This window comes from Corvus cornix, chromosome 8 (genome assembly GCF_000738735.6).
Source record: "Corvus cornix cornix isolate S_Up_H32 chromosome 8, ASM73873v5, whole genome shotgun sequence".
NCBI classification, from domain to species: Eukaryota; Metazoa; Chordata; class Aves; order Passeriformes; family Corvidae; genus Corvus; species Corvus cornix.
The window spans coordinates 27,288,369-27,313,856 of NC_046338.1; the positions used below are offsets into that span (position 1 = coordinate 27,288,369).

General features: G+C 45.6%; 1 protein-coding gene across 1 annotated transcript in view; it reads left to right on the forward strand.

Annotated features, from left to right (window-relative positions):
• Nucleotides 1-25,395, forward strand: part of C8H1orf21 (chromosome 8 C1orf21 homolog) — a 108,480-nt gene extending 83,085 nt beyond the window's left edge. The window contains exons 4-6 of the mRNA XM_039556200.1: nt 11,513-11,589; nt 15,268-15,328; nt 24,626-25,395. Coding sequence (XP_039412134.1) covers nt 11,513-11,589; nt 15,268-15,328; nt 24,626-24,664 — 177 coding nt within the window. The 3' untranslated portion in view covers nt 24,665-25,395. The remainder of the gene's footprint in view (nt 1-11,512; nt 11,590-15,267; nt 15,329-24,625) is intronic.
• Nucleotides 25,396-25,488: the final 93 nt, after the last annotated feature.

A 25,488-nucleotide genomic window follows, 5' to 3' on the forward strand; every position in this document is an offset into this window, starting at 1 on the left:
CAGCCAACTGATTTTTATTTCAAAATAGATTGTATTTGTTAATGTTTTTAATGGCAATCAGGGAAGATTCTTGTCCTGATGCAGCTGCTGCACTTATATGGCTCACAGTGTTATAAAAAGGCAGAGGGATTATGGGCCTCGGGTGACTTAAATAAAATCTATTTTTGCTGTTAGGATCATAGCATTGACATGGTATATGGTTTGAATTAAAGTTCTCACTATCACATTAAGATTCAACAAGGAGTTAATTGGTGTAGGGAAGTAATTGAATGCTAATAGTACAACACTGCAGTGAAAAATGAGGCCATATCTTCATACTAAGCTCTAGTTTTCTCCTTGTTGTAAGTACTGTGCCTATTACCATGCACTGGAGTGCACTTCTGACTCAGGCAGAGAGCTTTCGTGTTTGGGACATTCTAGTTCATCATTTTTGAACATTCCTGTGGTGGGACAACCCTGTTAAATTTTAGAGGTGCTTATCTTTCCACTCACCTCACTTGAAAAGAAAATAGAGCTTGTGTTAAAACTTGGTGTCTGCAAATGGCTGGAAATCAACTTAGGGACTTGGAAGCCAGTTTTGATTAGATAGCAAAATTGAAATGATTTAAGAACACCTGTTTTGCTTATTGCATGTGATTTTTGTTAATTTTAAGAAGACCTGATGGACTGTGAGTCCATGAGAACATGTAGATTTTTTACTTTTTGATATTTCTGTTTGCACCAAATTGTTTAATATTTCAAGCATGGAGGCAGGAAGACAGACCATCCCCACCAACTTTTTTGGCTTGAGAGAGATCTTGAGCACTGTACCACAAATGTTTTGTAGCCAGTAGAGAAGGTGAGCTTAGCTAATTTCTCCTTCAACATTCTTTTACCTCATGTTTTTTTGAGTATGAATGCATAGTTTACAGATTCACCCTGTATCTGTGGTAGGTCAACCTCGCTTGTTTGAGGGAAGGAGTTAAAAACAGGAATAAAAAAAATTGTATATGGCACGTGATCCATCCTGACTTCAGAGGGGCTTTAAATACTGAGGCCATAAATGGAAATGTGCTCGGTAGGAAAGATGTGGGCAGATGGGGAAGAGCCAGAGGGGAGTGACAAGAATAGGACGCTTAGCAAACGTAAGCTGTAATGGAAGATGGAAGGAATTGATTTGTTTAGCCTAAAAATACAGAAGGAAATGAGTCACCCAATATAGAAATGGTTGCTTTAAAAGGCACAACAATCATTTTTTTCTCCATGACTCCTGAGAGAGGCAGGAGGGCATCAGGCAAGGATTAAAGCTGGGTAGTAGGATAAATGTTTGAACTTTCAGGGAAGTGGCAAAATGAAAGGCTGTTGGGAAAACCTGCAGGGTAGGAGTTTGGAGAACAGGTTAGACGGAAATCTGTCAAAGTGGTTTGGGTACATGCCCTGGGGTGGTGCAATTGGGTGGTATTTTGAAATATCTTCCTTTTATGATGGTTGATACCAGGTGTAGATCTCAAGAGACTGATCTTGTAGGGATTCACAACACTATTTCATGTTCTGATGAAGGAGACATTGAAATTTTGTGGGTGAATGATGGATCCATCCCTGCTTGCCTGATCTTGCACAGCATGGTATCTCCTTTTCCGTGGTCGGTCGCTCCCAAGGGAGCTGACACCGTATCCCCACCCTGGCTGGGCTCATGGCCATGCACTGCTGGGACTGATGCACATAGCCATCCCAGCCTGGTTCTGACCCTTTCCTGGAGGAAAGATTTGCTGCCTTCTGGAAAAGGAGGGCAGACCTCATTTTGAGTCTTTTCCATGTCCTCTCCCACCTACTAGAAGTGTTTTTTTGGGAAGAGGAGATTCAGAAGATGAGAGGATGGAAAATCAGAGTGGATATGAAAGGCCATAACAGGCGTACAGTCATTTTGGGACTCTGAAATATTGGTCATCTTAGGTTGATAGAATCGTAGAATTGTTAAGGTTGGAAAAGACCTCTAAGATCATTGAATCCAACCGTTAATGTCCTAAATGCTGGACTTGAGTATTTCCAGGCCTGTAATTGAATTTTAGGCTAGTTCTTCTCCCAGTATTGGTTTGGATATCTCCTGATCTGCAGCACCCTGAGCATCAGAGCTGTATTTGTACCTCCTCATTGGAATATATTGGTGCCTCATTTTACCAGCACTTAGGAGTTAAATTTATTTATCTGCTTTTCTTCCAAGGAAACTTAGGGGAGATAAACACTTAAAACCCAGCCTCCATTACTGATTTAAATGGCTTATAAAATTTTTAAACTGTTTATGATTGTTTTTCATTCTTATGTGTATGGTTTCTCTTCTCAGTATTACTCTCAGATAAATGTGTTGGGAGAATCCAGACAAAATCCATGCTTATACAGCTGAGGATTGGAAACTCAGTAAGCAAGCAGGCCACTATAGTCTGTGTGAAACAATAATCATTCTTTCTGCTATTAAAAGTAACTGCTAACCAAAACAAGGAGAAGATGGTACAAAATACACAGATCAGATACAAGGCTTCTCCTGCAGCCCAAATGCTTCTCGTGTGTGTCATAGTACATATGTGATACTTAATAATATTCCAACTATTATGTCCTTTAAAATGCACATTTTACCCACGTGTGCTGAAATTTGCCATGTAGCAAGAGCTGTTACTTCTTTCTCTCGGATCTTAAATCTTATGCCTGGTGCAGATTTGAGAATTAATGCAAATAAAACAGACGTTGAGAGGAGCAAAATACAGACATTGAAAATATGTTCCATCAGTGGCATTTACATAATTGCAATTACTGAAAATCTCAAAATTAGAGCCTTGGACAGTGCTGGGAGAATGCGAGCTTATTATAGGGAACTCTTGCTGGTTTGGAACACACACATCCATCGTTCCTGAAGCGAATGTGTTTGTATTGCTGAACAATACTCTTGGTTTTCTGTTATCCCACTTCTCAGGGTTACCTCATTCATAATTTCTTGCTACCTTTTCACTCTGCTTACATATGGCTTAACTGTATCTTTTCATTTGCACCTCGTCTTCTAATTAGTTCGGGCTTTCCTCTTGACTGGAAGCAACAAACTGAGAAGGACTTTGTCTTTCACTGTTCTCCCTTGTTCCATCCTTTGTAAATCCCAGGTTGGAACAAGAGGGGAAAAATTATTTTCATAGAATCATAGAGTGGTTTGGGTTGAAGGAACCTTAAAGCTCCCACCCCCTGCAGTGGGCAGGGACACCTTCCACTAGCCCAGCTTGCTCCAAGCCCCATCCAACCTGGCCTTGGATGCTTCCAGGGATCCAGGGGCAGCCACAGCTTCTCTGGGCACCCTGTGCCAGGGCCTCCCCACCCTCCCAGGGAACAATTCCTTCCCAATATCCCATCTATCCCTGCCCTCTGGCAGTGGGAAGCCATTCTCCCTCAGTCCTGTCGCTCCATCCCTTGTAAAAAGTCTCTCTCTCTGTTTCCTGTAGGCTCCCTTCAGGCACTGGAAGGCCACAATTAGGTCACCCTGAAGCTTCTCTTCTCCAGGAACAATCCCAATTCTCTCAGCCTTTCCTCACAACAGAGCTGCTCCATCTTATATGTATCCTGCTAAATTCCCTGTTAAGACCTGGATAATGGGACACTGTCATTATGCTGACATGTAGGAGGATGTTGGTGCACTTTATGGAACTGCTTGGATGTAATAAGAAAAATGTAATAAGCATGGTCTGCCCAAAGCTGCAGTTGACAGATCAAAGCCAGTGACCAGCTTAACTCCAGACTCTGCAAGAGGAAGCACCATCACTGTGGTGTTGTTTGCAGGTGGGGGGAACCAACTGCTATTTTTAGCACCTCCTCAAAGTGCCTGTTTGGTGGTTGCCATCATTTCCATGAGCCCGTCCTAGAATGTAACCCTAGATGTTGTATTAAGGCAGCAAAGGAGGATCTGTGCACATGGGGAGCATCAGTCTTGGTTGGTTTTGACAGCACAGGAAAATCTCAGGAGGCTTTGCTTGCATGTGAGGGCAGTTCTCAGTGAACTGATTTTACAAAGAGTTAAAGTAGAGCATGTTCCAAAAATAGGCTGGAAAAGGCCAATTTTGGGACTAGAAAAGCAGTTTAAGGAATCACTACAGCTGATGAAAATGAAAATGTTGAAAACGTAGGCCCAACTATTTAAACAGGGCGTACCTCCTTCTCTATGTTCTCTCATATATGTTTGAAGGGCGTAAAACTCTTCAAAACCATCCCAGTAAAAAGCTCTGCAAAACTGTGGTGGCTATAACCCTCCTACCATTCCAGCAAGGTGGCTTTGTGGAGCAGGAACACCATAACACCCCGGCTCCCTCTCACACCGTTTGTCCCTGGCTGTAAATGTTTCACAGACTTCACCCAGTCTTGTTTTTTCATGCTCAATGCCAGCTCTTTCTGTGTTACTGCACTTGGTGGAAAACTGCCTTCAGGAGACACGCATGAAGAATTGGGAAGTGTGAGTAATATCTATATTTACTATAAATAACTACTTTTGTAAAAGCTGGATGAGTGAGAGAGACAGAATCGTTGATGACACAGGCTTAATAAGCAGAAAATTATTTTTTGAGACAGGTTTTGTTATCTAGGGTGGCTTTACAATCCAGAAGAGCAACATACCTGCAAAAGTGTAAGGTTAGTTGTGCTTTTTGTTGCCAAGTGCCCTCTGAAGTTTCCTCAAGAGTCAGCCTAGTCTTCCAAGTCATCAGTAATGGAGTTTTTAACTTTTTTCCATCTATATTTTATTCGCTAGATAAAAGTTTCAACCACTTTGATGTACCAAAGCCCACTGAAGATTGGGTGTATTAATGAGAGCTGGAGAGCAGGTCGCCTTTCTGCCCATAGCATTTTATTTGCAGTATTTTGGATATCTTTTGATGTAAGCAACTGTTCTTCATGCTCTAAGGCACCTTGCCACCTGGATTTCTGGGGCATACAGCTGTGAGGGACAGTTTTCAGCCTCCTGCCAAGTTGTTTATAGAGGGGATGTTCCTCATCTTCATTTTGCAACTCCCTTCCTGCTGGCCCTCCTGCAGACATGTCCCTTCCTCTGCTCCCTGCCCTTGTTCTCTGGGTTTATTACACGGATGGGCAGGACTCCTGCTGCAGGAGCAAGGTAATTTCCCATTTGACCTGAAACTTCATGCACCTTTGGAGACAGGTGTTCTGGCTTTATTTATCTCTGCTGTGCTCATTTTCTTATCCTGGCTGACCTTTTGGAGTGCCATGGAGGCTGAAGGAACCAGAAAACCCTGATTGTCAGCGCAGCGTAATCCTCATATTTCACAACAGAGGCATTTCACCAGTGATCACACCTCTTGTTATCTGTAGGGGACACCTTGATAAACCTTGAGGTTTATCAGTCTGTCTGCAGAAAGGAACTTTGAGATAGAAATCCAAGGAAAAGGGTCCCAAGCTATAAGGAAGCACAAGGATTCACACATGTGGGGTGATAAAAGTTCAGAGCTCTGAAAGGAAGCAGGATGGCAAGGTGCAGGGAAGAGTTTCCCTGCAGGATTTATTGGTAGTACTTACTTATCATTTATGTGCCTTATTTGTAATTTCATCTGTTTGCTTGCCTTAATTTCCTGTCGTCAGGCCAGCTGCTCCTATGTCTGCTTTTCACACAAAACCCTGGTGTTTGGCTACTCAACAAAATTAATTGGAATTACTGTAAATAATTAGTCCAGGCTTTCTAATATTGACTGGGAGAAAAGATGATGAGGACGTTTAGGAAGTTGTGGCCATTAGACTTAGTAAATACATGCTCTGTGAAAACCCTTCAGTGGTGGGAATTGCCCTCTTTTTTTTTTCCCCTGCTCTTCAATGATGTCCTCCATCAAAGCTCAAAGGCCACTGACGTGGGCTGAGGGTGAGCTATATTTAGGTACTGCAGGAGAAATCCTGCAACTCACTCCAGAGGGAGCTTTTTCCTTCCTCTTCCTTTATTTTTTCTTCTTTTTTTTTTTCCCTGGCTCTATACTTTCAGCTGGATTTTTCTGATTTTTGAGCTCCTGCAGCTTGAGTTGAGCGTAAAGGGCATGTTAGATGTTCTTCTGAAAATAATCCCTTCATAGTTTTTAGCATCTCAAAAGCATTTAAAAAGAACTACAAATGTGTTACTGCACCACTGTGTGTGCCCCTATGCGTGACTGGTAAATGAACACTGAAAGCAGCATTCCCTAATTTCTCAGGTTACAGCAATGGAGGTTTTTTGGTGGGCTGCAGAAAGCTGCTCAGGAGTTACACATTTCTCTTTTTCTTAACCTATTTTTATCCCATTGTGAGTAAATTTTGTGTGTGTGTGTGTGTGTGTGTGTGTGCACTCTGTGAATCCTGCTCTTCCATATTGCATTCCAGGAGCTGGAGTTGCTACAGCTGAATTTCCCAGTAATTTCCCTGGGAAGGAGGAGCTCCATTATGTGGCTGGTTTCAGGATGAGGTCTGCCCTCTGGAACACATTTTGGATCCCTGATGAAAGCACAGGATTTTTCCCTGCCAAGCCTGGGTTACACTCCCTGCATCAGTGCAGACTCACTGCGTGATGCTGGCTGGGTTTGCAGAATCAGGTTTTTTTCCAAAATAAATGCCAGGCACTGTGTCTGCTGCTGCCTTCCCTTTGCATGCCTGAATGGCTTCAGTCTCTCCCACTGCTGCTTGGGGATAAAACTCAACTACTCAAAAGTGGTTTTTTTCCAGGGTCTGATTATACTTTATCACAGAACTAAAGGCTGGATGAGGTTGGAAGAGACCTCTGGATGTCATCTGGTCCAGCCCCTGATCAAGCAGGGCTGTCTAGAACCTCCTGCCCAGGGTCAAGTCCAGACACCTTTTAGACATCTCCAAGGATGGAGATACTGACAGGGGTGGGGCATCATGGGCAACTCCTTCATGCTGGGCTGAGGAGATACAGACCTGAGACAGCAAGAGGATTTATTAAAACATTCCGTTTAAGACAAGGTTTTTGTTACGAAGTGTGACCTCAAGCTTCACCCAAATGCACAAACAACAGCCATGTTTTCAAGTCCTCCCAAGTGAGGACCAAGGTGCTCCAGGCAGCAGGACAGCCAAAGGACTGTGGTGACAGTGTCTTTCTTAGGTGTCTTCTCACCACAAGAATCCATTCCTGCCTGTGTGTGTGAAGGTTAAATTCACTGCTGGGCCCTGGCTCACCTGTCCGGTGTATACTGTGGGGGTGATGTGCATCTGGAGCGCTCAGGCTCGTGACATGGTTCTGGGGGTGTCGTGTGCAGGACTAGGAGTTGGTCCTTGTGGGTCCATTCCAAGTCAGGATATTCTGTGATCCTGTGAGGCACTGCCTGGTGCTTGGTGTGTGCACACTGAGTTCCTCCCCAGCCTGGCTTCCAAAGCCCATGGTCAGATGGATCCATGGTTTTCATCATCCCTCATTCCCTGTGTGGATACTGAGAGGAGGAGAACCACCCAACGTACGCGATCCATGCTGTGCCCAGGACACCCTTCTGGACTGGATGCCTGTACACATTCTGGCAGAGGTAATGTGATTCCTCTGATGAAATTACATCCAAGAATAATCTCCTTTGACTAGTATCTGAGATCTTTCCATGCTTGATTTGCCCCTTTGTTATAAAGTTACCCTAAATAACATGTTCAGGTGATTTTGCTTCCAGGTAGATAGAGGAAAAAAAGAGAGGTTCTCTTCCTGCCAAAGGATAGCACAAAAAAATGAGCCCTTATGTACACATAAAGCAAGGAAACTCAAGTAGAATCTCATAGGTCAGTGCTTCTCCCTTGTTCATCCTGATGGATCCAGACAGCCCATGTGAGATATTATTACCTGAGGCTGGTGCTCATGACTGAGCGAGGTTAAAAAGCGCTGGGCTGGCATATTGAAATTTTACATCTCATCGTTCAGTCCATTTCTAACTCATGCATTTGGTTCCTCCTTTTCAAATACAGTTATTTTTAAGAACAGTTTATGGTATAAAAAGAAAACAAATACTTCATTTTTCCCCTAAGTGCCTTTAATGATGAATTGCATGGGTCTGGAAAACAGTTTAAAGGTGCTGTTGGCTCCTTTGAAGAAAAGTGTCATCTTGATATAAATCAGGAATATTATTTTATAAGCGACTATTAGCAGCTTACCTGAGTCCATCTGTGGCAGCCTTATGAAGAAAAGCAACATACTTCAAATGAAGTTCACATGTCTCTAGAAATGGGTTCGTCAGAGGGGAGGCATCAAGGGAAATGTTGACAGATATTTAATTATAATGGCAGTAGTGGCTGTTGCTGTGTTAATAGCATCTGGCAGCAGAGTCACTGCCATCTGTTAGTGCCCTGAAATCCTGGAGATAGTGCGTCCTTTATGGAGGAATTAACAATAATTAACAAATTTATCACATGAAATCACCTTGATTGGATGACAGCCTTACATTGATAATGATTAATTGCAAAATAATGTGGAGTAAAATGTCCACTATTCTCCTTTTTTGCTACTGCTGCTCTACAAATGCAGCATCCTGGGGGATTTCCTTTCAAGCCTGTGGTGTGAGGCAGCATTTACTGCATTTATTTTAAATAATCCTTATAAGCAGAGCTAAATTAAAACCAAACTTCTGCATATTCATTTCGATTTGCAACAGATTAGGTCTCTAAAATCAGTTGTGGTTCTGTTGGTGCGTGGTAACTTATTTAATGTTAAATAAGGGAGAAAATGAGGTTGGACTGCAAGAAGTGACCCTTAAGCCAAAGTCAAGTCAGTCTGGAAGAACAATCTGACTGCATTAAAGCATTTCAAGGTGTTTTTGTTAGCTTAGTATTAGAAGACAAACCATTAATTTCTGATGAGTCAGTTTGTCTTCGAAGTGATGAGGAAAAAATATTCTATTTGTTTGCATTTGGAAGAATTATTTTTGAATACCTATTTTTATCCAAGCCAGTATTTCGATCAGTGCAATGAAATATCGCTGCCATAAGTAAGAGTTATAAACAAAGCAATGAGCCAATTTGAGACCTGGTTGGGTTTTATTTTTCTCTTAACTCTTCCTTTTCTGTCTGTTCCTGCTGAGCAACAGATGGAAAAGGTGACATACTCTTTGCTTAAATAGGAGAGCTGTAATAGATAATTGAGGTGTGGTAATTATCAGGAGCAATAGGAGAGAAAGAGTAAACTCTGGAATCTTGAAGTCAACTAAACAGGAATTTTATTTCTCTTTTCACATTTTCTTTCCCATGCGTGTCAGTTAATATTCTGAATATTGCTCTGGGACCCACAGTGAGAAGGCAACATACACTTTTCTTGTGTCCTTCTATTTGTTCCTAAGTGCCAGAAATTCTTTAGGCTGGGATTTGGGCTAATTCCAGCTCCTGATAGAGCTGCACTGACACCAAACCACGAGCAGAGGTGTGGAAAGCTGAGTTTATGCTGCCTTGATTTATCACAGCTTCTGACACAGGAGCTGTAGATCAGTCTTCCCTTCCCATCCCATGGAGTAGATCTGAGGGTAAAGGCTCACATGGTGCAGGAGGCTAGGGTTTAGCTCATTTATGGCTTCGGTGTCTTCTCCATGAATATCTTCTCCATGAGACCCATCCCTCTCTTTTTGTTTTGCTTTGACAGCCATGTGAGTCAGACATGAGGTCATTGGTTGTGTGTCTGTGTACACACGTGTTCATCACATGCAACATGTACATGTCACACCCTCCTAGCACTGTTAAAATTAGAACATGCTTTGAAAAAAGTGATTTTGCCTTTTGTTCTGCTGCTCTGGCTTGATATCACGGGATCCTGGGCAGGCAGGCAGTGGCTGGTGGGATGTAGCAAACACAGACACCCTTGGTAAGGCTTGGAAGAAGGGTTTGTTTCTCTCTCACTGCTATTTTCATGCAAGGCACTGTTCCCTGGTTAGGAGGATTAAAAGATATGCATTAAACAGTGTTAAATATGCTGAGGCAGTTGATGTTTACAGCCCTTGTAGAATTATTCATTAAAATATTAACTGCTAGACAGCCTCCTTTTTTTTTTTTATTCAGTGATTTAGTAGCCCTCTCCAAAATCTTGTGTGATTCAGACATTCAAAGACTAAATAAGGCTAAATAAAACCACCAAAATTACCCACTAAAACACTGATTCTTGGGTTTATGTTTCTTAAATTGCCATGGATGTGACATGCCTAAGAAATACAGAGGGATTTGTGGAGCGGGTGAGCTCTAAGATTTGACTCAGACCTCTCCCATCTGCACCAGCAGCTTTCCCTAACACATGGCACTGGGAAGATCTGGAAGGGGCCATATCCATCTGAAGGATTTTGGAAATAATAGATATGTGTGTGCACCAAGTTTTGGGTTACAGAAGCTTGTGACATGATGACGAGGTGTTACCAAGCAGTGCTGGCTCTCAATGGCTCTCAACTCTCTCTTTCCCCTCCCAGGCCTTTTTAAAGGTGTTTTTAATGGTTCTGGTCCTCTGCAAAGGACAGGGTTGTATTCTTGTCTATAAACACTGACTGGTTTGTCTTGGAATGAACCTTAAAGCCCATCCAGTGCCACCCCCTGCCATGGGCAGGGACACCTTCCACTAGCCCAGGTGGCTCCAAGCCGCATCCAGCCTGGCCTTGGACGCTTCCAGGGTTCCAGGGGCAGCCACAGCTTCTCTGGGCAACCTGTGCCAGGGCCTCCCCACCTTCACAGGGAAGAGTTCCTTCCCAATATCCCATCTATCCCTGCCCTCTGGCAGTGGGAAGCTATTCCAAGTGTCGTGTCCCTCCATCCCTTGTCCCAAATCCCCCTCCAGCTCTCCTGGAGCCCCTTTAGGCCCTGGAAGGGGCTCTGAGGTCTCTCTGGAGCCCTCTCTTCTCCAGGTGAACACTCCCAGCTCTCCCAGCCTGGCTCCAGAGCAGAGGAGCCTGTGGAGCATCTCTGTGGCCTTCTCTGGACTCTCTCCAGCAGCCCCACATCCTTCTTTTTGGGATCTCCAGAGATGATTTGCTTCCTTGGGTCTCTTGTGCCCAATTTTTGAAGAGCCGTTGCTGCTCTTCACCAGCATGTTTGACATATGCTTCCTCCTGCAGACAGATCCTCAATGCTGATGTTTCCCCCTCTGTTCTGAGCCAGCCTGTGGGTGCTGGGTGACACTGGGACTGCCTTCCCAGTGCTTTGCCTTGCTCTGGTGAAGGTGGAGGCTGGTGTTGTTACTGATTTATATGAGCACCCCGCATTTCCCATGGACCTCTGGAGAGTTACAGGCCAGCACAGAGTTTGATTCCTGGATTTCACCCAGTGACTCAGAGGCAATTCCGCATGCCACTGAGCCCAGGGCATTTAAAAATTGCCCACCTGGGGTCATTTCATCTCTTGTGTTACCTTTAATTTCATTTTTGCTGAGCTTCTCTCATTCGGTTGTGCAGGTAGAAGAGCCTGGACCCAGCTGAGTGTGACACCCTGATGACAAATGCCTGTTACCCTTTGTGTGCTTAATAACTACTGATTAAATACTCTGATAAATACACTGTTGTGTGCTTTTTGTGTGTTTCAGGAAAAAAGTGCCAGTTCAAATGCAAGACTTAAATCTAATAAAGAGATCCCAGGATTAGTACATCAACCCAGAGCAAAGTAAGTTCAATTTCTTTTGTTTAAATCATAATAAAAATAAACACGGGGTTAAGCAGTGTCTGTGAGGTTCACAGTTACTGCCTAGCAAAGACAAAGTAATGACTCCAGCAGCCCTAAAGTCATGCTGAGTTAAGTACAAGAGGTAAGATCACCTGTGTCCCAAGACTGGGAAGCATCCTCTCCTTTGCACAGCAAAGATGCAGGATTGAAAATAGGTGAAATGCATCCTATTGTGCCTGACAGAAGACCCTGTGCTATTTTTCAGCTTTCTATACAAGTTACACAGAACAAACTTCTCTATATCCACTAGTGTTCCTAAATATGACTGGATCAGTCCCAGGGAGGTTTTTGCTAGCTCCTGGTTTAGATTAGCAGCTGCTCTGCCTGAGTCTGGGAATGGTCAGGTTGTTAAAATGAGGGTTGTTCTGTAGCTCTGAGTTCTTCCCTGCTTGGTTGGCTGTTCTGTGCCCATACTCTGCCTGGGGTCAGTCAGTGTTACATGAAATATTTGCCTCTTGTGGCAGAGCTGGTTATTGATAGTAGTAACTCATTTCTTATCTAACTCAGTGTTACATTTTAATCACTAATTGGCTGGGAAAGAACAGATTATGTGGAGCCACATATTGGGTTTGTGAAGAACAAGTGATAAAGGTTGGTGATTTGGATTTTGAACACCAGTGGAAATGCTGTTCCTTGTGCCCTGCCCTCGGGGCACTTAATAACTTAAACTTGCTGCCTGTCAAGTGCCTTGAACACGATTTAAAGTCTGGAAACTTCAGTTATTTCCTAATCAACTGACAGTGTAATTCAGCCTCTTCTCAAAGGGAAAAGCTGAGTGCTTTGGATGTAATTGAAAAGAAATTCATGGTAGGATGGTGGAGGTAAAATCACTCTTCAGCAATGCTGTACTTCATTACTGTGATTCAGTCCTTCCCAGCAGGGTCAGAGATGTATTTAAGATGCTCTAACATGAGGCTAATTACTCTGGGATAAAAAAGAGCTGTTCTTTTGGTGGGTCATCTCTTGGTACATCCACAGCAGAGGAACTGCATGGGGCCAGGGCTTCCATTCCTTCATAAAACTCTAATTTGAAAAGTCCCTGCAGAAATCAGAACTGACCAAAAAGCCTATTTTTTACATTGCATTGACAGAGGTAAATATTTCTGTCACAGACCTGCAAAAATAAAGAGACTTCCCAGAGAGGTGCGGAACGTAACATGAGGTTGTTGGGTAGATCCTCCAGTGTTTGCCCAAGGCTCTGCTGTTTGCCCAACCTACCACTGCATTTCTGTTTATAAAGTGGCTACCTGTGTTTGAGTTGCTAATTGCCAAGTCAGCAAATAGCTGTTATCATGTACAGTTTTTTTTCCAAGGTTTATTTTCTAAAAGCCATGACAATTCTGACTGCAGGGTGGGGTGGCATTGGGTGGAAAAGGGCTACTCGGCTGGAAGAGCAGAAATGAATAGATAAATCATTAGATGCATCTTAGAATACTGTTCTGGTAGAATGGATGTTACTTCTAAACAAAACATGGACTAAGTACCAAATTATAAGTTCTTTTACAATATTTTGATGTCAGATGAAAAGTAAGATTGTGAGGGCCTTCCCCCTGCAGGAGGATTTAGATTTTTCTATCCAGAGCCCTGGACTCTAAAACCAGGGGATGTAGGGAGCCAGCAGTAGCTTTATGGGGGTCTTTGACTGAGGGAGAGGGGTTGGTCCTTCCTCTTTACACCCAGTCCTGGTACCTGCCACACCTTCAGGGCTTACCCCTGCACCTTGCCCTGATCTCACAGGCACTTGCTCTGTCTGTTCGTCACCAAACTCACCCCACTGACACCATTAATGATCACTAAGTACCCTGGGACAAGTTCATAACTCAGGGAGTGACAGCAGCCTGAAGCATAAAATGAAAGTGGTTATTTCAGACCACTTTTACCCTGCCAAATCAGACTCTCAGAATGGTTTGGGTTAGCACATGAAAAACCAGCTAACCCAACCCCCCTGCCATGGGCAAAGGCACCTTCCACTAGACCAGATCTGTAGGATTATCCTCTGGGAATTTTCAGGGATATGACTACACAATACACCTTTTTTTCCCCTGCCTTCTTTTAATTTTCTTACGAATTATGGTTCAGTCACTACAGTATCATCTAATTTTATTAGAAACTGGATTTATGATGTTGCAAAGGCAAGACTATTTTTCAAGCACTTGCCTACCCATAAAGGGCTACACTGCCCTAAAATCCCTCTCCAAGGCACCTGAATATGTGGGTGATGGGGTCAGTTGTCCCAAATAAGCATCTCTTCCCCATCTGAGGTGGAGGTGGGAACCTGAGGAACAGGCAGACAGCTGGGGACAAGAACTCCCTCAACCACTGAAAGGTGAATTGTTCCTGCTCCTGAATGCCCAGCTTTAGGTTTTAATGTCATTTCTGAGCCCTTCTCTTGTGAACTGAGCTTCATTTATGTCCCACATAAGCAAATCTTTGTATACGTTCAGCCGATAGCAGGGAGGGCTCAATGCTGAGCTTTGTGGGGAAGTGCAGCCCGTTGTTGGGCACTTAGGGCATTAACTCATCACAGCTGAAAGGATCACTCTGAGGAAGAGGGGATGGGTGGGAATCCAGCAAGCCGAGCCAGCTTTCTGTGCTGGGGAAAATCTCCAAGAGCTGTGTGTCCTTCTCACTGTTTGGCATCACTGTTGCCACTGGCACCAGTCCGCATCCTCCCTTTTTTGCATTTTTTTTTGTGTTGCACGTGGAGTCCCTGGCACATTTCCCCAGCCCCCTGTGAGCCCAGGTGCTCCTCCCTACTGCGGGTCCAGAGGATGCTCCAGCCTCACCTTCCTGGAGGAGTGTTACTCGTGCAGGAAGGAGGCTCTCACCATCCGCTAACATAAATAAACACCCCAAATACCACCTGCCATCCGTCCTCACCCTAGTGTCCTTGTCCTTTCTGTGTTTTTAGCTTGCAGGTTCCCCATGGGGAAGGACCTGTGGTCTTGTGTGACCATTAGCATTTTACAGACACTGGAAAAAGTATTTTCCAGCCCTCTTTTACTAATGCAAAATCATATCACTTAGCCTCTTGGTGCTGCAGAATTAGTTGAAGTGAAGGGTCTGGAGCACCAGGAGCGGCTGAGGGAGCTCTGGGGGCTCAGCCTGTAGAAAAGGAGGCTCAGAGGGGACCTTCTGGCTCTGCACAACTCCCTGACAGGAGGTTGTAGCAGTTGTCAGTCTCTTCTCCCCTGTAACAAGTGGCAGGATAAGAGGACACAGCCTTTAACCTCAGGGTGTGGGTGTCTCATTCTGTGGTGGTGAGGTTGGCAGTCCTGGAAAACCTCCTGTCCTGACAGAGAGGGGACTCTCACTGGCCCAGGGAGAGGTACTTCCTGCAGTCAGCCTGGAAAAGGGAACAGTCTCCTCTGGATGCATGTGGGTCCCAGTTAACAGCCTGAGTGTTATGCATGTACACAGAATTAAATGCAGTAATTTTTCGTGGACAAACCAAAAATAGGGGGAAAAAAGATTAAAAAGTGACATTTTAGATGAAAGCATAAAGTGATTTATTTTTCACAGTGGTGGAAGCTGATAGCTGGGCCCCCTCAACAACCCTGGGCTGTTTTATAATGGAAGAAATCCTGTTGGTATTGATACTGTTCCTTTGCTTTCCAGCATGCACATCTCCGAAAGCCAACAAGAATTCTTCAGAATGCTTGATGAAAAAATTGAAAAGGTAAGGCACAGTAATGTAAATATCTATTCTCCCTCGGGGGTGGACACAGCTTTCCCAGATCTGTGGGAGGACAGTGACCTGCCTGCTGCAGCTCTCCGTGTTCTTTGTGATTCGGAGGGGTCTGGCCCAAGATCTCTCTTCCTGCTCCTTGGTTAGATAGTTCAAGTGCAAAGACCAGGAAGGCAAAGAGTTCGCAGGAGGTGCTGAGAGAATCCTTTGTTTTGTGGGAATGTCACCAGTCTGGGATTAATGGCAGATTAACTCAGATGTTCAGGGTATACCTTCTGGATAAAGGTGAAGAGCAAAGTGGGGTTTTATGTCATTGCTGATTTGATCTTTCATCTCATCTCTGTGGGAGACAACTGGAATCTTAATGCTGATAGTATCTGGGATACCCCGGGAACTTCATGCTGAATCTCCTCAAAGTAGCCACTGGCTCCAAGGGATGGTGTGGCTGTAAGTGTGGATAACCCTGCTCCAGGGCTGTGCCAGTGAAATAGAGGTGTTGGAGATGTTTCGAAGAAGAGGATGAGTAATTCTTTGCATATCTCAGCTGTCCTGAGAGCAGCTTTTGTGTGTTTCAGAAACCTTTTAAATTAATACTCTCGGCTTTTTTGTGGGACACAGCTCATGCCAGGAGTAGCTGAGGGAGCTGGGGGGGTTGATGTTCACACACTCATTTACTCTTTACACAGCCTATTTTGGAGTCGTATCTTGTTTAATATTAAATATTGGCTTCCTCAGTTGTAGTACACTAATTTTTACTCCCAGTTTCAGACTGGATATGAGGAAACATTCCTTTATGGAGAGGGAAGTCAGACACTGGAACAGGCTTCCCAGAGAGCTGGTGGATGCCCCAGGCCTGTCGGTGTTCAGGAGACATGTGGACAGTGCCCTTAACAACACACAGTAATTTCTGGTCAGCCCTGAAGTGCTCAGGGCTGTTGATCATTGTAGGTCCCCCCAGCTGAAAACTAGACTATTCTAATCTAGTCTATTCTGTTCTAGTCTGTTATTCTATTCTATTCTGTTGTCATGTTGGATTGCAGAGTAGAAGGGAAAGTTTTACTCGCATGACTCTGAATTTCTGCTGTTTTTGCCAGCAGTCCTGGTCTTAGGAGTCACATTGCTACAGTGGGTGCATCTCTTACTTGTCCCAAGTAACACTACTTTTGTTACTTTCCTCTTAAAAAAAATTAAAAATTAGGAAAGCAAAAAAAGACATAAAGGGGAAAAGTGAGGAGGAGTTCATAGATTCCTGAGAAGAATATTTCTGTACCCAGTATTTCACAGGGGTAAGATTTTATGTAACCGAATGCATTTAAAAGTAGAATTTCTAAATATCCATAATACAGCTACATCTCCTTTGAATAAATGCATTCACGCTATGAATATTCAGATGCTTTTCCTGGACATCATCACCTTCCACAATGTTGAGCACAGAATCTCCAGTGAAATGGATTTTCCAGAGATGTATCTTATCTACAGACCAGACATCGCCATCAGGCTGTATCTAATTATGAATTTTGGTTAATTTTTGTTCCCGAGGTTTGTGGCAGGGCACTAACACCCCTCATTCCCCAGCTGCCATGCTGAGGTGCAGCTGACCCTGTCTCCTCTGTTTGGAGCTGTTTGGATCAGCTTGGAGATGTTCCCAGGTGATCTCCAGGGCTAATTTATCTTGGGGATAATTTATCTTCGGCATCAGGAGATTGTCTGTTTAGAGGAAATCCACTGTTTATCTGTCAAAGAGACCAAGCTGCTGACAGCTGATGGGATTGGCAGGAGTTAATGTGCAGCTGAACATGGGATTTGTGTTCCCTGAGGATCTCCTGTGCCTGAGGAAATAGTCTTCATAAGAGAAGTTTTGGGCTTTTAAATTCATCTTTGCCCGCAACACTTTTTTTTGTCTAGGTGTCGCCACCAGTGCCAAAAAGATTGGAAAATATGAGGGGTTTTGTCTGATCCCTAAATAGCATTTTCAGTTGGTTCTCCAGAGAGATGGAGGACAGCAGTCGAACATTTCAAGGAATCGTATCAGTGAGCGGCTCACCAGTGGCAGCTGGAAAAGTGTGCGGACGTGTTGGGGGGTGTTGCCTGTGGCTGGTGAGGTCCCAAACGTTGTGGTGCTCCTGTGTAACCGCGGCTGTTGGATTTGTGATGGAGATGCTGCTCCATGGGCTGTGCTGCAGGAACTGCAGTCAGGAGCAAAACATCCTCAGCTCCACTGAGATCCCCAGGGGTGCTGGGTCACCAACCCCAAGTGAGTAACAACAGCTCTGACGTGTGAGCATTAGGCAGGAACGTTACATGGGTGCTTGGACCTGGCACAGCCATCACATGGACAGGGAGGGCAGCTGAAATAAAACTCCTGCAGCCAAAGTGTGAAATGGAAAGAACACGGGCTGGTGTTTCATCAGCTGCAAACAGGAAGTATTCATGAGTCCTGGAGATGAAAAAAAGCCTTACTGGAACAGTCTGGAGAGTTTCTCTGGAAGTCCTGCCCCCAGCAGTGCGTTCCTGGCTGCTCCTACAAAGCTCCCACTGCCTCCTGCAAATGTCACCCAAAAGGTAAAAACCAGAATGTCATGAAGCATGGAGCTTCTGTCTACCAAAATTCAGTGTCAAAACACTTTGAGTCGTTCAGAGGGGGACATCTGCTCTGTCTCTGAGTGAGTCTGTCTGTCCCTGCTCTGAGAGCTGGAGCTGAACTGGCATGTACAGAACTGCCTGTGATGGTGGTAGTGCCATTCATAGGGTTTGCTGGAAGGCAGAAACACTGGGATGAGGGCTGGGGTAGGACTGACTGAGAATGTGAAAGTCAGCCTCGAACATGGGCTTAGATATTGGTTCTGCTGGAGTCAACCCAGTCCTTTAAGAAACACCAGAATTTGAGGTAAAAATACTCCCAGACCTGATGAGAAGCCAGAGTTACAGGTTAGATGGGATACTGGGAGCAGCTGGAGAGAGCTGAGCAGTTGACAGCACAAGAAGCTGTAGTTATTTGTAATATCATAGAATATCCTGAGCTGGCAGAGACCCACAAGGACCATGGAGTCCAACTCACAGGACAGCCCTGAGAATCCCACCACATGCCTAAAAGTGTTGTCCAAACACTTTCTGACCTGTGGCAGACCATGGAGAGAGAGCAAAGGGGGAGACCAAGGACCTGTGAGCAGCACGAGGCCCTGAGCGGTGGCAGAGCAGGCTCAGAAAAGTGCCCAACATCTGCCAGTGGCTGCAGTGAGTCCTCCTGGGGCTTCCTGCTGGCTGAGGTTATTGTGAGTGGAGTCACGGGCTTTGCTTTGGGAGACAAAAAGCATGTGTGTTCCAGAGTTCAGGGGGAAATGGAGCAGAGACTGGCAGTGGGAAGGAGGCAGCTCATCTGCTGTCAGCCATATCATCATTTATTGAAAATTAGCCTGAAATTACAGAAACATATTCCAGTGGAGGATGAGCAACAGGTAATAGCAGCAATTAAGCTCGAGGAGAGCATTCCCTGGAGTAAATTAGAAAGATGTGGGTCAGGAGTACAAGTGATTTTCTTGACCTGAGAGATGAAGGCAGAAAAAGACAGAAGTATGTCTTTGGAAACCAGAGAAGGAATCAGAGAGTGACTGAACAGTCCTCCTAAAGGAAACCCTGCAGCTGCTGGATAAATCTGAGATCTGCTGTGCCCAGCAGAGGAGAAGTGGGCTCTACTGGCTGCAGCCAGGATTGGGACAGTCACTGTGTTGCTGCCTGTTCCGAGCTTCCCCTCCTCCCTCCCAAAGACATGTGCTCTGAGCTCCTTTGTTCCAAGCGCAGGCAAAGCCAAATGTAACTCAGACTCTTCAGCAGTGTCTGACTGGCCGGTCACCCTGGGTCTGCCCCCAGTCCTCCCCTTTCCCCTTCTCCTAATAAAAGATGGTCGAGGGGAGGCAAACGCGCTCTCACTCAGCTCAGCGACTTTCCTGTGAATATCTCTGGTTGTCTGTCTCATTTGAAAGCTTCTAACTGCAGGAAATTGAGCGAGCGGGGAGCTATATTTCTCCCTCTTTGCTTCTGCTGATGGTATTTGCTCTGCAGCTGATTCAGGTACCGATTCTAGAGCTACTAAAGTGCTAGATCGCCCTTGCTACCTCTCAAGGCTGCTCGAGGCATTGAAATACAAGCACTAGCCGGTATAAAGCTGAAAAGATACCTTTTCCACATTTGGCGCCCAACGTGCTATCTCTGAACTCCGGTTCTGAGAGACTTTCAGGGTGTCCCGGCAGCTGTGTGTCTGCTGGAGTTAGCTCTGCACGTCCTGCTGCGCCAGCTCTGTGTGGCGAGGTGTTGCTGTTTGTGTAACATCGAGCCCGGAGCCTCAGCCTGTACCCCCAGCAGAGGAGAAGTGGGCTCTACTGGCTGCAGCCAGGATTGGGACAGTCACTGCACTCCCATGTTGGGATAAATCTGGTTTTGAACTATTGGCTCTGATTAAGAAGATAGAAACATGTCCTGGTACCAGGCCATTTGTGTTGGTATTCAGGCAAGTAAATGAATGACCTGGGTTCTCTCCAGTCTAATAGATCAAGGACTAATTTAGTCAGTTGTTGCATTTGGACTCAAAAAGATTTGCTGTGAAACACACAGTGAAGAATTAACACGTCTCTCCTGAGGTTTCTCAAGCCTTTGGTTGTTTTTATCTTCTTTCTGCATCACAGATTTATTTGGACCGTGATTCCACAGGGCTCCATGCAAATTGTATGTTACTCCCTGAAAAGAAATCCCAGCACAGGAAGGACATAGACCTGTTGCTGGAGAGGGACTTGGGACAAGAGCCTGGAGTACCATTTGACAAGGGGGAATGGCTTCCCACTGCCAGAGGGTTGGATGGGATATTGGGAAGAAATTCATGACTGTGAGGGTGGGGAGGCCCTGGCACAGGGTGCCCAGAGAAGCTGTGGCTGCCCCCTGGATCCCTGGCAGTGTCCAAGGCCAGGTTGGATGCGGCTTGGAGCAAGCTGGGCTAGTGGAAAGGGGTGGAACAGGATGGGCTTTAAGGTTTCTTCCCACCCAAACTGTTCTGGGATTCCATGAATTGCACAGGATGGCTCAGAGCAGAGTTGATCCTGGGCACAGCCCTGCAGGCTCAAGTCCATTGCCTTGAAGGGGCCCTGTCCCACCAGGGCTTGCATGAAATAAATAGAAATAAAAGCTATAACGTATGAAGCATTGACTGAGGAAAATTTGCCCATTTAGTGCTTGCTAGCACAAACATCTTGATGGTGGCTGTCCTGGAAAATGATGGGAAAAATGTCTCTGAATCCTCCACAGAGCAGTACAATGATCTAGAGGAATTATCTCCTTGAAGTATATGTTATTACTGGGGGCTGTGCCAGAGTGTATAGGCAGCTGTCTCTCTGTAGGAAAAAGGCTGAGGGGTAATGGAACAATTGACAAGCAATTCCTGGGATTATATTTGGGGATTGTAACCCCACAAGAGAAGCACCTCTGGCTTTGTGGTTCAAAAGGGACCATGGTAAAACAATCCTGGGCAGCTGTACCAGAGGAAAACTGTCACCAGTCCCATCATCATAAACTAGTCTCCTACATGGCTACAATGGTTTGTAAAAAACAATCACAATGCAAACATGCTCATGGACAAAAATGAGATTAAAAATTGTGAAGATGTGGGGCTGGTGGGTACCCCGAGCCTGGGACATGGTGTTGCCACCCCCATGGGGGATGTCACTGTGGGTCAGCAGATCACTTGGTCTTGAGCACCAGCGCTGTGTCGGGTGGGTGTGCAGGGATTTCTCCACCCGTCCACTCACCAAGTCCCGGGGAGCTGGTGGGAGAATACCCAACCCATGGGAAAGATGCAACTGGCAGCAACTCACTGCATCCCTCGTTAGTAACGCTGGGCATGGAAGCGGGCAGTGGACACAAAGCAGCTCCTTGTATGGAATGGAGGGAGTGCCCTTGGGAATGGGCTGCCAACCCAACGTATGCGAGGGCACAATGATTAGGCTGAAACTCATTAGCAAAGTGGATTGCTCTTAATGACTCCATTGATTTTTCCCTAACAAAATGAGAAACGGACAAAAATAAGCACAGTATACAATGATTTAGTGCCGCCTCCCGGCATTTTCTTCCCGTCCTTTCTGCGACGGCTGTAAACAAAACCTGATGAAAAGGGTTCCCAGCGCGGGGCCGGGTGGGGGCTGCCCAGCCGGGCCCCTCAAAGGGGCCACTGTGTCCCCAGCCCCGCCAGCCCGCAGGAGAAAGGGCTGCTTGCTCCCTCCTCTGCCTCCCCTGCCTCCTCTTCCTCCCCTCCCACCTCTCCCTCCCCTTCCTTCTCTCCCTCCCCTGCTTCCTCTCCGTCTTCGTCCTCTGCCCCGCCTGGCCCAGTCCTCCGGCACAAGGGGCCATTGAGCCGGGCAGTGTTGTTTATTGGCCTGTCACCCACACAATGGGGAAAAGGCCTTTTCCCTGCGATTTTTTTCTTTCTCTTTTTATTCCCTAAAAGGATATCATGAGCCATGATGCATCCCCTGGAGGGACATCAGGAGGGGAGCACTTGGGAGGTGCAGCAAGGGGAGAGATGCCCTTCTGGTTTGAGTGCAGGCGGCAGGAAAAGAACATCAGGCTGCTTTTTAATTTACCTTAAATTCACACACTCGTTAAGAAACACTCAGAGTGTTCTGTGGACATCTACAAAAGCTGACAGTTGGATTTTGAAACTGCAGAGGTGGGAAATGGGATTCCTCAGGAATTAGATGGACTTGGAGGCATGTATTACAGTTCTCATCTTCCTCAACATAATTCATTCACACTTTCAATCATTAAATCATTAATCTCAGAAATCACAGAATTGGAAGGGACCCACAAGAATCATTGAGTCCAACTCATGTGAATGGCTTATGCAGGGATTGAGCCCACAATTTACTTAGTCCATGGGTGGCCCATGCATTCCTGTTAGTAGCCACTTGCTCTGTACCTCTGGCTCCTCTGGATGCAGGAGCCTGCTCCCCTGGATGGGATTTGACTGGAAATCATGGAATCGTAGAATCAGAGAGTGGTTTGGGTTGGAAGGGACCTTTAAAGGTCACCTGGTCCAACCCCTGCAGTGAGCAGGGACACTTCCACTAGAGCAATGTGGTTTCTGCAGGCTCTTAGCTGACCATTTCCCATGAGGTTTTCCCAGGCCTCCCAGGATAACTGCCCATCTCAAGCACAGCAGCCTCTCAGTGATCAAGAGATCATCTCCTCCAGCATTTGTCAAGCATCCTCTGAAACAACCAACAGGTCAAAAATGGACATTTTAAAGTATTTTACTGGATTGGGGCCAAAGTTGCCTTTCTTCTGCCAGCAGGGAGTGGCAGCCCTCTGCCCAAGGAGCACCGAGGACACAACCCTTGTCTTGGATTTCTGATGCAGCGGGAAAGGCTGTGACAGCAGGGCACTTTATTCCTTCTCTGATCTTCCTGAGCAATGCTGGCCTTGTTATTACTGACAAAAATGCATTTGGGGAGTAACCTTTAGACCAAAGCTCTGTCGGGCACCATGAGGATTCACCGCAGTCTGGGCATCACCTGAGCTTATTGGGTCACCCAAAGGATGACATGGATGTGTCCCCATCTCCAGCAGTGTGCAGATGGAAATGACGTGTCTGGAAGGCTCAGCCCAGCTCGTGGTGGCCTTCAGGCCTTTGGTGGGAGGTGGTGTGTCTGTGCTATTGCCAGACCTTGCTCAGCACGTTGGTTTGAAGCAGTTCCTTGGCATCCATTTGAGAACTGATGCACTTGGCAGCCATGGAGCAAACCCAAAAGCAGAAGAACGGTAGGAGGAGTAGGAGGGAAAAAGTGAAGGATGGCTTTTCTTCTCTCAGATTTGGGTCTGCTTGAGGCTTTAATAGTAGTGATGGCCACCAGTGGGGAGTGCTCCCTCTTGAGCAGGTAAATGGATGTCCTGGAAATGTCCTGAGCTCAGCCCTCAGTCACTGCTGCTGCCTTTCACAGCTCTGAAGCATTTTGGGCAAAGCCTTCATCACCACCAGGTCAGTCTCCTGGATTTGTCCAGATGTGGTCCCTGGCCTGGAGAAAACCGACAGATTTGTGCTTCACTGCAAAGAATTTCAATGTTCCTTCTTTTTGAGTCACAGCTCAAAAAATGGTTTGTTTTTTTTTTCCTTTCTTTCTGGGTCAGTGATTTCTGAGTCCGAATTTGGGCTGATAAGTCTCTTGGGGGTTATTTTAATGTACTTAGAAAACCCTTCTGCTCTCAGTGCTGGGCCACAGGGAGTTGTAAGAGCACTGCACATTACTGGGTGTGGACTCCAGCAAAGCCAGGCTCTGCAGTCCCACCATCGGTGCTGGGATTTTCACTGCAGAGACATTTTGGAGCCTTTGTTCCTGGTGTGCAGCCCAGCTGTGTGTCCCAGATAAACTGATTGCTGTTAAGAACACCGATCTCTCCGTTTTTTTAAACTTTTGTCTTTCCTGCTCTCCTTCTCCAGGTGCTCAGGTGATACACCCAGCACACGGGAACAATGGGAAATAGTCCAGAGGTTGAGATTTTGTGTCCTGCATTTGAGGCACTTGTTTGATGCAAGATACCCTGGGTGCCTTGTACCGAACAGCTGAGCTCCAGCTGGTTTTGTGCAGGGGGACAAGGACAGTGGCTCCCAGCGGGTCCTTTCTTGCTGCTCTGCAAGAACGGGTAGGGAGGGACAGGATGTGCCTTCTCCAGACCATCCCAAGGGGAATACCCAGAGAGATGCTGCTCCACACCTGTGTTTGGGATGGGATAAAAGGTATAACATGACTGGTCTGATAAGAAACCCATGTTTTGTGAAGCTTGGGCTGAATCCCCCGTAGTACAAGCGTAATTTCAATACGAATGGTATCTTTTGCTCTGTGGTTAAACTCTTGCTGGGGTTATCAGATGAGCGGTTCTTGTTCACAGCAGCTGCCTTGTGTTGCTCATAGGATTACGTGCTTTGTTGCTTTTGCCTCAGAGATTATCCTTTCACAACAAATCTCGGGGCTGTGTCCATCAAAGTGGATCTTTACATAAAAGCAGGTTTGTAAATCAGTTTGTTGGACCTCCCCTGGAATTCAGTATATGGGGGACGTTTATGAGATTAATAGTGACAGAAAGAGAAGTGTCTTCTATCCTGGTTTCCTGCAAATTCCCTGTGTCTACGGTTCCTACCCAGCTCTGAACTTAAACCCCCCAGGTTTAGAGAACTGCTCTCAGTAAGCATTCCCTGGATTTATTCCTGTGTGCTGTCTCCATGTACCGACTGCCTGGCCTTTGTCCCTGCAGGGTCGTGACTACTGTTCAGAGGAGGAGGATGTCACATAGTGCCAGCTCTGCGCTCGCCCCAGGAGCACCTCCAGTGTAAATAGATCCAACCCAGCCTTCTGGATACAACCTTCGGGATGTCTGCTCGAGCGAACAGCACTCCATAACAGAAGACCATTTCCACATTATATGCTCCATTCAGTTACAGTGTTTCCTAATGAACACATGAGGAATATTGCTAAGAACTCCTAAGGAACTGTTTTTGTTGCTGCTAGTTAAAACTTGTTGCAACTTCTCACTTTTTTCTGTGTCCAGATACGCAGCAAATCCTTAAAAGTTAATCCAAAAGACGGTGTTGATTTTCTTGAGGCTTCTGGCCTGTTTTCTATCAGATGAGGTAGTGTTATACCAAGCTTCCATAAGTGAACATCCAAGCATCTAAGAAACACCCCTAAGCTGTGTGTCCTTCCGCGTCGGGGCCGGAGTGCTTGTTAGTGCTGGTGATTCCAAGCTTTGGAGATGGGATGTTTTTGCCATGGCAGGCCTTGTTTCTCAGCTGAGAAGAAGCTGAGAAACTATTATCCATTAAAAGTATGTTATCACTGAAATACTGGAAGTGATACAGGATCAGGAATTTGTATTTTAAGAGGAAAAAAGTTTCGTTTAACAGGTATCTTAATCAAGGACTAAGCTTGCAGTATTGGCTTTGCTGAGCACGAATGGGAGTGTGATCACAATCATTTTGAATCTCTTTTTTTCTAAGAAAATAAACATTTTACTGTTTTTATGTATTCTTGTCTTTTACCATTCCTACAACATGATGTTTTAAGAGTCTGGGGACAAGGAAGACCAAACCTCTCCTCCACCTTGATGTGTCCCGTGCA